The following is a 13,717-nucleotide window of genomic DNA, read 5'->3' on the forward strand; positions in this document are numbered from 1 at the left end:
TTCTCTTTCTGTTTTTACGCAACAGAAACATTCAGATTATGGGGGGGGGGGACCCATGCACAAACAGGCGCATTCTGGAAATGCATATGCATGTAGGCACCACAAGCAGTGGAAGACACATGACGCTGGCATGCATACGGTGCCTCTCCTCCATGCACGGCATACAAAATGAGTGCTGTGGCAAGAGAAACAGTGTTTTTGCTGCTCCAGTTCATATATGTCCTTAGGCTTGCTGATAAAAATATTGCACAATATCATTCATATTTTATGGGCCACTTGCAGAATGAGCTCTCAGCATGCGGCAGGCTTTGTCAGTGCATCTGCATGTGTGTGTAGGTGTGTGCATGTCTGTGTGGTGGTTTAGAGCTCCCGTTGACTGGAGCAATTTTGCCCCCTTCCCCTTTTCTCATTTTGTGTTCCTTCTGAGCATCACATGACTGACACATGACCTCACTGGTGGCCGATGAATCACGGTGCCTGTCTGCAAGAAGCTGCAGCAACCCATTAAATATAACTCATAACAAAAGTGCTGAGAATTCAGCATTTGAGATGAGATGACATACCCATTTCTCCAAAATGTCAGTTTTTGAGAAGATGTTTACTTTACCCCTGATGACACTGCAGCTTTTCTCACTTCTTGCTTACTTACATTTTTGCATGGTACACCAGACATCTGAGAATTTTCCAAACCCACAAAGGAGAACAAGTGTAAGATAGGACATGGTTTAAATCGCTCGCCACTTATGCAGAAGTCAGATAAAGCATGATGTTATCTTGTTCTAACAGCAACACTTACAGTATGACATTCATTTGTCATTAATGGCTTATCTTCATCTTGATTTTGAGGGCTTAGTACCACTTACTGTACATTCACAGATAAAAAAAATGTTTTTGTCCTAATAGATTTGCCTAAAACTTCATTTGCTCTGTCCTTTGCCATTTCTTTTTGACATGGAATTGTTTTGAGCAAACACAGGATGGAGTAGAATTAACTTTGGGCACAAGGAACCTGAGGTGGATGCAACACTGGATCCACTCTTGTCTTGAACAGAGTTGATATTGGTCCATGGGCAGCACAGGCCATTAGAAATAATGGGTTTTTGGGTGTAGGACTGCAGTTCTTGTGAAAGCCACTTTACGACATGTATGGGGCCTTTTACTGACTGCATTCATTCTTTCATTTCTCGACCTAACCTAAATCCGCTGCATTCCTAACCTTAACTCTTCCCTAACCAAGAGCTAATCCTAGTTCTAACCTTAAACCAGGCATGTCAAACTGGTCCACAGGATGGCCGGTGTGGCTGCAGGTTTTCTTTCCAACCAAGTAGCAGCACACCAAACTTGACTCATTTAATCAACTGATCTCCGTCTTCAGACAGTTGATTGGTCAAACGGTGTGCTCTTGGTTGGTTGGCACAAAAACCTGCAGCCACACCGGCCCTCCTGTGGACCAGTTTGACATATGTGCCTTAAACTAACCATAGAAATGGAACAAATGGCTCACATTAAAATCTATTAGCAAAAATACATGTGGAGCTGATAAGGGACATCTGACCATAAGCATTTAAGTTCAAAACTCTGATACAATACTATATAAAAAAAACCAAAAACTGCATCTCTGAATACCACAGCAAAAACGGAAAAAGTCCTAGGCAAACAGCATGGGATCACTTTCATTTTTTATTAGCAGCCTGCATAGGGTGCTGGAACAAAAAAGTCACTGAACACAACGCATTTGTAATAATGTCAACATCTGTGCAGCCTTGGGTTGAAAATCTGATTGAAGATCTGCTCAACCGCAGATATGTGGCAGTGAAAAGCACCAACGCTTCAATACTTTGAGCAAAATAAACATTTGTAGGCCAAAAACGTACACGGAAGTGTGACTCATCTCCTGATCTACATCCACCACAAATAATGGTTATCTGCAGATGGCTCTATCATAAATCCTACTGTTGTGTTGGGGGTTGACTTGACCCATTTATGCTCTGAGTTACTGAAAAGCAGTTTTATTCATTAATTTCAATGGAGTTGTGTCTTTAAGGCATGTGATCACGTATGTAACGTGGCAAACACAAAGAAACTTGAATCTTTATCAGAGTGGGTTGAGGAAGCTGAGCAGTTAAAATTAATCATTAATCCCTTGTCAATTTACAAAACCCTGAATAGCACTCTATTTTTGTGTTGTTGTCTCTGGATGACACCCAACTTTAAGTACTCAAATGACATTCTTCCAGATAACTCTTAAACATTCAGCACTTTGATTCAAGGGAAAACATTTACAAGAGAGTAAACAAATTAACACCTGTTAACCAATGACTGGATTCTCATCTAAACGTCTGTTTTTGTCAGCCATGTCAAATTTATTTAGAAAAACGGCACAGACGCTTTTGAATGTAAGGAGAGAGTGGAAGGATACTTGAAAGCTGGCTGTAATCTGCAGATCAAAGGAGGTTTTATTAACAGAAACATGACATCCGTTTGATACGCTGGCACGACATGTTTTTGTTATGGTTCCCCTTATCAGTTTAAGATCAAACATTTCTATCTAAAGCCTTCACACAGATACAATCACACAAATACCCATTTCAACAATATCAACACGTGGCACGTGGATTAGGAGGAAATAAAATGTAAGACGGATGGAGTATTTGAGGTGAACACATCAATAGTGCAATAAGTGGACTTTAGACTTTCACAAAAACAGAAATAAATAAGTGCAAAAATCTAATCCTAAAGGGTTGCAATCACGCAATGACACAAAGAGAGAACAACAATCTCATTACAGTCCTTTTTGTTCAAGTAACTTCATGAAAAGAACATTTTAGACTGACCCAACATTGATATTCCTCATTAAAATGGTTAGACAAAAGACGTTTTTATAAAGCAGAGAAAAGCAGGAGACCCTCATATTTAAGATAAAACCAGCAAACGCTAGAAGACCAAAATTGTGTTCAGTTTCCTGTGTAAACTGACATGAGGTACTTGATGAATATTTGGGTCAGCCTTTATTCTCAAATATTTTTTTTTTAAAAAGTACTACAAGTATCTTCTGCTCAGTCTTTTCATGCCAGATATGGTTTGCTATGGAGGGGTTTATGTTAGAAAAGATCATTACAACTACTCAAATTACTGCATTTAATGTGATGTGCAATTTAAAAGTGGTCACTCACAGTCACTATGCCACAGACTCTGCAGCTCCCATCAGCTCTTCAGAGCTTTTTTTACCATCTTGTACCTCATTTGCTTTGATTTTTCAACTCTCATCAACCTCGTTTCTGGCAGGCAGTCATTTTCAGCAAAACCTTCACCAAATGGCAAGCGGTTAGTGACTAGCTGATGAACACAGGGGAGCATTTAACAGCTACAAAGCCAGACATTTCCATCACGCATTGGTGGACAGCAAAAAAGATCTAAAAGTGGACTGAATATTGGATTTCCACACATAGATAGAAACAAGAATGCAAATGAATGCTAAGGCTGCTCTGTAAATAGGCAACTGTTTGCTAACTGGCTCATTGTAACAGCTACAAAGATGTTGATGTCAATGTGGTGCTTAAAGCTCCTTCTGTTGCCCCCATCTAGCAAAAAATCTAGTAATGCTCCTTTAAGGTTTGATTCCGAACATATTTCAGAGAGCAAAGGCACTTTAGCACCACGTGAATTGTCTTTACACAATAAAATGCAAATCTATATGAGACTGAAGACACGAGAGTGTGAATCTGAAGAATATGTTTCTGTGTGCTACACAGCAGCCAGGTGAGTACAGTTAGTGTCTATAGAAAGTGAATTACAAAGAAGTGAGGCGGATTGAATTAGAGACCCTAAAAGGATGATAGGAGTCATGCTGGGGCCAGGTCTGCCTCTTATAAAAGCACTTACACTTAACAACATGGCTCGTCACTGCTTGCTTTTACAAGGAGGAGCTGCGGTAGCCTAATTCCCAGTACATCTCACCCAGACATGTACAGTACATTAGCAGGAGTCAACTCTTAATCACAGATTTACAGCCTGCCCGTGATGATACGCGCCACAGAGTTTGCTCTGTGATACTAATGAACCCATCCGCGTCCTCGCCTCTCGCCTTCCATCCATCTCTGCCAACTTGTCATCTCTCACATTTTCCTGTCACCGCTGCGTCCATCCCTCCGTCCCCCCTCATCGTTCATCTTTTCTTCTCAATTTTTGCCTGCCCCTCTCTCCCTCTGTCATTTCAATCCATCTTTCCTGCCTTCCTGCCCTGCACAGCGCGAGTCAGACACAATGGAGGGATTCAGCTCCTACTATGGGCTTGTTTACATGCATGATTCTTTCGAGAAGAAGAAGTGTGTGTGTGTGCGTGTGTGTGCGCGTATACATGGTCCATTATAGTAAAAGATGAGTGGTGAGTGTGGTCTTGTGCTCATTCACGTTTTAATGTATCCTCAAATGTCTTTAAAGCATGCTGAAACATAATGCATTTAAAGTTAAAATCAACCAAATCCCAGCTCCCAGCCCATGCTGTGTGTTTTGGCATCATCTTTGCTGATTGCTGTGATGGAAATCAAAGATTGTGGCTGACACTGTGATCTTGTTTTCCTCAAACCTCACATCCTTCACTGGTGTTTTTGCCGGAGACATAAACTACCTCACTTCCTGTGCATGAGACAATTTTCCCAGGAAAACCTGTCCTCATGCCGAATGTTTCAGGACAACAAAACTTTCCTGGACTTGGTATAATGTAGGCTGAATCACTATTTTCTAAAATCAGCAACGACCAAAAAGGACACTTTAACGCATTAACACGTCAGCAAATACTAATTTAACTTTGCAGAATCCGAGTAGGGAACTTGATATTTTTATGTGTACGGTGCCAACTTATACATCTTACTTCTTGAATAACTGTAACAGTGAATCAAAGACTCCATCAGCGACTTGGAGTGAAAAAATAGGTCAACTAGAAGCAGTCAGGCAGAGTGGAAAGGAGGGTAGGCGGGAGAGGGGCATTTCTCAGCGACAGACTGCCATACAGTACATAGACTATTCATGAATAAGCTCTGTGTAAGCCTTGGGCACTGCTGTGGCCCCGTTACTATGGCGTCCGTGGTGAGGGGCCGAGGAATGTGGCCTTACTGGGCGATGGGGATGGAGAGGGAGAAAGGGAGGGGGGGGGGATCTGGAGAAGGGGGCTTTGCTTCGGACTACTTTAGTCACTGGTCACATCTCCACCTTTTAGCCTGAGCACAGCCTCTGCCGCTTTCTTCCTCTGCCCTCGCCGCCCCCTCTGTCTCTCATGGTCTCTCTGAGCGCCATACATCTTCTCACATCCCGTTTCTCTCCTTGAATCCGTCGCTCCGACTCTTTCCGTCCAAATCTTCCCTTCTCTGTCTTTCTCTGACCGTGTCACTGTTCATCTCAGATCTCGCACCTGAGTCCCTGCACGGCACATTTGTCTGTTGGCAGAGTGTGCGGGTGTGTGTGTGTGTGTGTGTGAGTGAGTGAGTGTGTGTGATACTGAAGCCATACTTCCTGCTGCTTCACCATCTGTTGCTCTCGTCAGCTGACTGGATGAACCCGTGCCTCTGACGCCTCTGACCTGTGTGAGTGCACACATGTGCGTACTGCTTTACATAAAAACCACTGTCCGTGTAACAATCCACAGCGTTTCGACCTCTTCGCGTCTTTTGTTATCGCCGTGAGTCACATCAAAACGGGGAAACAGTGGCCTGCCTCAGACTCTGGCCTTTCTCACTCAAGTGAAACTTGCGGCATCTACTCAGGTGCTGCGCGACACAGAAAATGTCGCAGAGAGTCGAGGAGTCATGTGAAAAGATAGTGAGGGTGAGAAAAAAGTGCAGAGACAGCAAACATGAAAAGCCACTTCTCTCCACTTCCCACTCAGTTCTTTCTGCCTCTCTTTTCATCTGTGTGTGTGTGTGTGTGTGTGTGTGTGTGTGATGGTCATGGTGCCTAAGAGCAGCAGAGTGCAAGAGCAAACTCTACCGCCTGAACCCCCACCACCAGCAACAACGTACACACACACAAATCCCCCATCACCACCACCCATGCCAGTATTCTAATCACCCCGTCCCCGCCTCCCCACCTCACCCCAGCCAGCTGACCTACTTCCTGTCTAGCCAGTCCAGTAGTTGACTGTACACTCGTCTGAGATTGTTGTGTGTATGTGTGTGTGTGTGTGTGTCTGTGTCATGTGTGGGGGAGGGGTTGGATCATGAAAAAATAAGATGAAAAGAAAAAAAGTGAAGGATGCAAGCAGAAGTGGAAGAAATGACGAGATGAAGTGACAGAGTCAGAGGAACACAGAGAGACAAAAAGTGTTTGTTGTAAAGGCAGAGCAGGTCCTGTCCAGACATGTTGAGGGATTGACAGTTTGTCAGGCTTGTGTGATACTCCCTAAAATCTGAGATACAAGTGTGAGGAGGAGAGAAAACAAGATCAACAAAGTGACACTTCTGTTGAAGAGCTACACTCCTACACTGTACACACCACTAAAAAGGCTTTAACCCGTTTTACTTCCTGTTGACTATTTTTAAGTTGGGGGGGGATCATCTTTTTTGTTCCGTTACACTGAATGAAACATAGTGACAGAATATCTTTGGGATCTACAGTCAAATTTAAAAGTTAAAAGTTTTATGAAAGTCTCATTCTCTAACAAATCATATTTTAACAAACCAGATGGTGTTTTCAGACAGCATATGTGAGAAATACTAACCAGACAAAAACTTATAGCTGTATACTGCACAGCGTTTAGTTGAAAACTGTTCATTTATGAACTCTTTATATTTTTTGAAACTGTGTTGCACACTTTTTGCACTCTACTCTGTTCCCGCGAGCTGCCCCGACAAGTGAATTTCCCCGCTGTGGGATCAATAAAGTTCATCTTATCTTATCGTATCTTAAAGGAGCTTTCTCTCTCTCTGCTAATCAGCTGTAAGCATCCACACGTGAACTCATATAGATCAATGAGGTGCCAAATGATCATGTTTGATGAGCCTCCTCAAATAAATGCGTGACATTTAAACCAACGCGCGCATTTGTTTGTGTGTGTGTGTCCTTGTGGCTGCCTCTGAGTCACAGCGAGAGACACGAGCTTGACATCACGCCTGTGAGAGAACAGGACATGCATGGGCTGACTCCCAATGTACAGACAGACCATTTCCCTTTCTTCTTCTTCTCTCTACCTCCAAGTCTTCTCTCCCCACTTGTGAAAACACGCCACACGCTGCGGGTCTAAGCCTCAAAAGTAACATTTGTTGTTCACAATTCATTCACCTACATGCAGGCAGGGCGTGTGTGTGCATGTGTGTGTGTGATGGGGGTGTCTAAGAGACAGGGCGGCTTGGCAGATAGACAGGGAGGTGCATTCAGTCAGTCAGACAGTCAAGATGCTGGGAAAAACAGGCAATAAAACTGATTTAAAAGACAAGGAGGAACAGCACACGGGTGGATGGACGAGCAGTTGTGACAGAGACAAGCAAATGGACATGAAGAGACAGAAAGCGACGGCAAAAACAGGCAGAAGAAAAGGCATAGAAATGGACATGCGGGCATCATCAAGCACATGAGCAAACAGCTAAACACGGCTGGGAAGACCTGCATTGTGTGTGTGTGTGTGTGTGTGTGTGTGTGTGTATCTGTGTGCGCAATCTGGTTTCCCTTCTCAGAGCAGCAAACAGGTCTTTAGCTGAATCCCTTTTCTCATGTGCAGCATCCCCTTACTTGTGTGTCAGCCTGGCAGACACCCACACATCAGGAACACACACACAGAGTAACACACACCATGCCCAGCGAAGCGAAAAGATGGGAATCCACGCGTTAACACACGTGCAGGAGGCCATGTGTGTGTGTCTGCGTGTGTGTGTGTGCATGTCGTGGTTAGCAGCACACGTTGGATGAACAAAAGAACTGGCTATTGCAGCATGCAAAGCCTCAGCTTGGAAGGGAGAGTATGAGCTGCACCGACTGACTACAGGTAGGTTGGCACACACACACATGCACACACACAAACACACAACTATGCACACACACACACACACACAGAGTAAAATGCTCCAAAAAACGCAAGAAGGGAAAAGTAGTTTACCATTAAGAGGAGAGAATTTTGGAGAAATAACAATTTGGCCCTGAAATCAAGAAGCAGTTTCTGTCTGACTGAACACACACACACACACACACACACACACAAGCCAAAGGAATGAACAGTGTGTGTGGGAGAAATAGGTTAAATTCCACTGCTGTCTGAATCAGGGCTGATGGGCCTGTGATACGCTGCCCCTCACCCCCTCACCACCACCACATCCAGGTCAGCAGAATACCAACCACAATCTCAACTCAGCACCACACACACACACACACACACACACACACACACACACACACACCATCCACCTTCGGGTAAAGGTAAGGCTTGAGATGCACGAGGCAGCTGTCATGTTGGTTAATATCTATATCTAATTTGGTCTACAGTCTGGCACATTGTGATGGCTTGGCTGCGCGTCTTCCACACATGCGCCTCTCGCAGCCTGCTCTGCTCTCCTGCCGGTTGCTATTCAGGGAGCGCCGTCAGGTGCAACAGAGAGGGAGAAGCGCACGCGCGCACGACACCACGCACGACACTTTCTCTCAGATGAAGCTATTTAAAAAAAAAAAAAAAAAAAAAAAAAGCAAAAAATGTAAAATGTCACCATCATCTCACCCTCAAAGCTGACAGGTCGATTTCGTCCAGACTCCTAGCCGGGGAGTCACTCGCCATGATGGAGGACACAGAAAGCCGCTCTCAGTTGTCCGATATCCTGAAACGGCTTCTGCTGTCACGACCGTGTGGTCCTCTCTGCTGCTCAGTCTCTGCTGTCCTACACTGTGATGTCTCCGCGGTGGGCAAAATAACAATAGTCTCCCTCTGCTCAGCAGCGGGACGTGCCTCGGGCAGAGAGCGCACAGCTACAACGCAAACGCGGTGAGGATGGGAAGCGAGCGCGCCGTGTGCATTAGCACCTCCGGGTCCATGTCTGCGGGGTGTAGACGGTACACAGAAAGGTGAAGCACTGTGGAGAGTGGATTGCTGCTACTGTTAGTCTTGGAGCCGCTGCTGTGACAGCCAGTGAATTCACAGAGGGGAGGGAGGAGGAGACGCATTTGGTTCTGCCTCAGCAAACCCCGCCCAGTAACGGGCGGGGTTACTTTGCAGGGACTCCCAAACTTTTCTCCTGCTGGAGACCTGCAACATGCATGTGCATGTTACCATGATCCCTGTGTCATTCAAATGTATACGGAAATTAAATATTAATGCTGCTTATTTTATTGATTAATACAAATAATAAAACACCTTAACAACACAGTGCAGAATAGCGCAGCAGCTGCAGAAGTGTTGAGATGAAAAATATCATTCAAGCTGAAGCAGCACGTGAACGATAGTGAAAATAAATTTGGAAGAAATTGATGTATCTGGATTTGCAGGGCTGTTGCATTGGATTTAATGATTTTGTCAGGTGCTACTATTACTTTGACCGCCTTGGACACCTCGGCAATTTAGCCCTTCACTCCCAGAAAGAAAGCTGGGGGACAAGATGCAGATTATCCAGGAAATTCGTCAGAGTAGTTGAATGTATTTAGATATATGTATAAATATATCTATGTATTTATATATAGTAATGTATTTCAGTATAATTTTGTGGCACAAGTACTGATGCTACTGTATGTTTCTACGCTACATTTCAGTGGATAATATTTCTACTTTTTGCTCTCCAAAAGTTACTTTATAGATTCAAATTCAATAGAATATTCTGTGATTACTCTGTATTGTATACTTACTGTATTATACATAACTATAAAGTAATCTATCCGAGTGTAGCTCTTAAGATCAGTTAATATCATCTTCCCTTAAAATTATATATAAATAATAATAATTTCTAAAAACTGATTCATTTATTAATGTTTTACTGTAAGTTTCCTTACACCATACAGCTAAAGAAAACAAAAAATACTTATTTAAAAGTACAATCATTTCACAAGTGATAGCAAATCAGCTTTATGATTATACAAAATATCCTTTGTTGACCAGAATATATCCAATCTGTTTTTAAAAGAACTAACTGAAGGAGCCCAGACAGAGTATGAACAGTAAACTGAACTTCATGTATAAAATTGACGGTGTGCCCCTTTAAGCTCTCCACAAGGAAATGAAAGTTGATAAGGATGAAAACACTCATGAAAATATTCTGACCCTGCCGATCATAAGAAGAACACTGACTTTCCCAGTAACAAAACCGGTTTGGTTAACCACTCAAAGAAAGAGCGGATTACACATTCACGTATTCACCTGCCTTTCATGCCAACCAAGAGTAACCACTAATGCAACCGTCGTTATTTGTTCTAATACCCCAGCACTTCTATGGAACTGGATCCACTGGCACACATAATGATGAATACTTCCAAATAAAGTTAAGAGTGCTGAGGTCTGAGCATTTCCAACAGAATTAATCTGCTGATGCTCCAGTTCTCATGTAAACAAATCAAACCTTTCTTCCCATAAAATTTCCCATGTGCTCCACATCTTGTCAATACATGCGCTGAGTGCACAGTAATAATTACTGTCACATTCATAACGCAAAGTCTTGTGATTTACACCACAGGCAGCAGATTACGCCTGTCAACCTTTCTGGTTAAGATGCATAATAAAAGCCACTGACAGGAAATTTACTTATTTCTCAGACCAAAAAAAGATGGCACCTATCAGTAACATCCCCTTGCTAATTTGTTTACCTCTACATCTTTCAGAGAGATGTGTGAGCTGTCAAAAGCAAAATCTCAAGCAAAATCTCAAATATAAAACAAAATATCAAAAATAACAGATGAGATCCTGTGTTATGGCTTTAGAGCTCCAATCACACATCATTATGACACAATATTATTTCCATCTAAGATTATTTCCATGGAATTAACAAAAAAAAAAAATCCCAAGAAATTTTTATTTGTTAGCCACTTAAATTATGAGTTACATTTTGTTAAATGAACAAAAAGACATTAAAAATACTTTCAGCTGTAAAAAGAGGATATTTTACATAAACAGAGTGGAAGCAAAAGCAGCTTAACTGAAGCCGAAAGTTACAGACAGCTGACAGAACAGACTGCTGCATGATGGGTATGATAAAACAACGAGGGGTTTAGTTACAAATCCATACATTTCAAAAATTAATGTTTCAAGCACGTTAAATGATTCATAAACCACCATAAATAATACACTGATAAATACAACAAGGACAAACAAAACAGACAATATTGTCAAAATCAGTAAAAACTGAAAAGCAAAATGGTTGCAGAAACAAAGAGCTTAAAGTTTTCGGTTAACATTCGCCAATTCTCTGGTCCCGTACATTCACACAGACGAGTTACAACAACTTCCTCATGCTGTACTGTAGTTCATTGATGATACTAGAATCCTGATGAAAGCTTAAGTTCCCCTTGACGCGTACAGTTTGTGTTACATACAAAAAAAATGAAATGCTTTGAGAGAATTTTCGCTCAGCCAGAAACCTGGAAACGCACCAAGTGGTTCCACACTTTATCTTCATATGAAGACTTTGGCATACCGTTTGAAAAATCTTATTTTTAACTTCATTGTTTATATGGTCACAAAGACTGTATTTCTCAACTTAATAGAAAGCCATGACCATAGAGAAATAACTTGGACAACTGAAAAGCCCATTTTGAACTTCCAGAATAAATGTACAAAAGAAGAGGAGAGAAGACAAAGGAAATGTAGTTCGTCCGCTGGGAGGAAAGACGTGAGATGATATTCCTGTCGTCACCATGGTCAAGATGATGACAGCTGATAAGAGCTGAAACACTGATGCAAGATATTCTTACACTCTCAAAGACAAGAAGAATCTCTGAAGGGTTTCTGGACCTCCAACACCACTGCAGGAACCACAAGCAATGCAGTGAAGGTCTTCTGCTGCTGAGTGTGATTTGGCATGTGACAGGACTAAACGATCCTGCACACTGAAAAGCTGCTTGCAAAATACACAACTAGAAGGCCTATGGATGAGAGGCTTTACTTTCCACTTCTAATTTATGTAAGTTTATCTTATGTTTCTAGTGTGCTTCAAAAGAATCTACCTTCTGCTGTGTATTTTGCTTACATTCGTGCTGATTGCACACAGAAGCAGTAATAGTAACAAGTCCACATTAACAACATGCGTCAGTCTTGTGATTTACGACACTGGCAAAAAAACCCACTACAGTTTACCAGCAGTCAGGCAGTCACACCTGTGCACAAACTGTATTTTTAAGAAGCTAGCACCATCTGTTGAGCAAAAAGGAAATTACGCCATTGAATTTGTGGGCTGATTGTCTCATCCAGCCTTCTCTGTTGGCCACCGGCAGAACCATTTCATACTGCAGCCTTGGATCACACTGCCTCAGCCATAATCAATTTCTGCTCCTTCTGAACACACAGTACAAAATAAATCTTTGATTTCAGCAGTAAATTTCTGACAGTGCGTCTGATAATTACACAAAACACTTTCGACAGCTTTTCCAGAGATGTGATTGGTACATGCATTATAGCAACCATGTTAACAATATTTTAGCACAATTAGTAAATCATGCACCACCATTAAGTCAGTAAAATTGTCTCCGTGTGCTCATAAACACAGTAGATAGCATGAATGCACCTCACGAGCGTACAAACTCAGTAAACCACATGCATGACTTTCTCTGTGTGTTTCACAATAATCTCAACAAGGAGCCGAATCCATCAGAGTCATTGTCAAAACCTTTACCACAGCCTCACCCTGGTCCCTTAGAATTGCTCGCTGTTGTATGTGCCTTTCCAACAGTCCAAAGGTCCAAGTGTCCAGAGTTGAGTTTGATTCCCAAAACCAAAAGTTCATGTGCCTGTATTTCATCTCCACAGCTTGAATGCAGTCACAATGCAGCCGTAAATGTTGTCCTCAAGTGTGATGTCTTTTTGTTTTCTTCATACATCCCAAAATCAAAAGCTTACTCCGATAAGCTGTGACTACAATTTAGTGTTTTTCAGTAGAAACTGATCTGAGAGATTTGTCAATGCCCAGCAGTCACATCAATCCACATGGAACTGCCTCTCATCTCCTGATTAAAGGAGATCTCTTGCAAATCCAATGTTACACAATAGAGGACAGTCACAATCCAGATACTTCAGAAGTATCTGGTGCTGTTAGCACATCCTTTATGTCCAGATCTCAGTTGGCACCATGGCCTCCTTCGTTCCAACGGAGGGCATGAGGTTCTGCTCAGAGAGGAAGTCCAGAGGAAACTGGACCAGGAAGCCTCGGATTTTGCGCAGCTCCTCTTGAGCCCGGGCAACGTCAGTCTGGGCCAAACCTGGCTTGGACTGGTACTGCTCCAGCTCGGACATGTTCCTCACCAGGGACGAGGGAAGGCAACGAAACACCTGCAGACACATAATGCACATACATATTACTTCATTTATTAAAGTGCCCCCGTTTAATAGATGCACTTGCAGAAGGCTCCTGATAGAAATGGTACTCAGCTGGCTGGGCCATCAAGGTTGATAGTTAAATGCCTCATTAACTTTTGGATGGTATGTCATGATATTTTCGACAAATATTCAAGGCTCCCTGAGGACAAATCAAAATGACTTTGGTGCTCTTATATTCAGCTCACACTCTGAGTTCAGCTGAGGCTGATGATGTACAGCTTAGACTGGTTAAAA

At 42.5% G+C, this 13,717-nt stretch overlaps 2 protein-coding genes across 6 annotated transcripts in view; both read right to left on the reverse strand.

Annotated features, from left to right (window-relative positions):
* Positions 1-9,109, reverse strand: part of tnika (TRAF2 and NCK interacting kinase a) — a 58,072-nt gene extending 48,963 nt beyond the window's left edge. For 2 of the 4 annotated variants that reach the window (XM_046411996.1, XM_046411995.1), the window contains exon 1: positions 8,696-9,109. In XM_046411996.1, coding sequence (XP_046267952.1) covers positions 8,696-8,752 — 57 coding nt within the window. In that variant the 5' untranslated portion in view covers positions 8,753-9,109. The remainder of the gene's footprint in view (positions 1-8,695) is intronic. The other 2 variants (XM_046411998.1, XM_046411997.1) reach the window with 1 other exon arrangement.
* A 796-nt stretch (positions 9,110-9,905) lies between these two features.
* The window catches only part of pld1a (phospholipase D1a), a 33,537-nt gene continuing 29,725 nt past the window's right edge, over positions 9,906-13,717 (reverse strand). For both annotated transcript variants that reach the window (XM_046412885.1, XM_046412884.1), the window contains exon 26: positions 9,906-13,435. In XM_046412885.1, coding sequence (XP_046268841.1) covers positions 13,211-13,435 — 225 coding nt within the window. In that variant the 3' untranslated portion in view covers positions 9,906-13,210. The remainder of the gene's footprint in view (positions 13,436-13,717) is intronic.

The sequence above is a fragment of the Scatophagus argus genome, chromosome 15, assembly GCF_020382885.2.
Source record: "Scatophagus argus isolate fScaArg1 chromosome 15, fScaArg1.pri, whole genome shotgun sequence".
Classification (NCBI taxonomy): domain Eukaryota; kingdom Metazoa; phylum Chordata; class Actinopteri; family Scatophagidae; genus Scatophagus; species Scatophagus argus.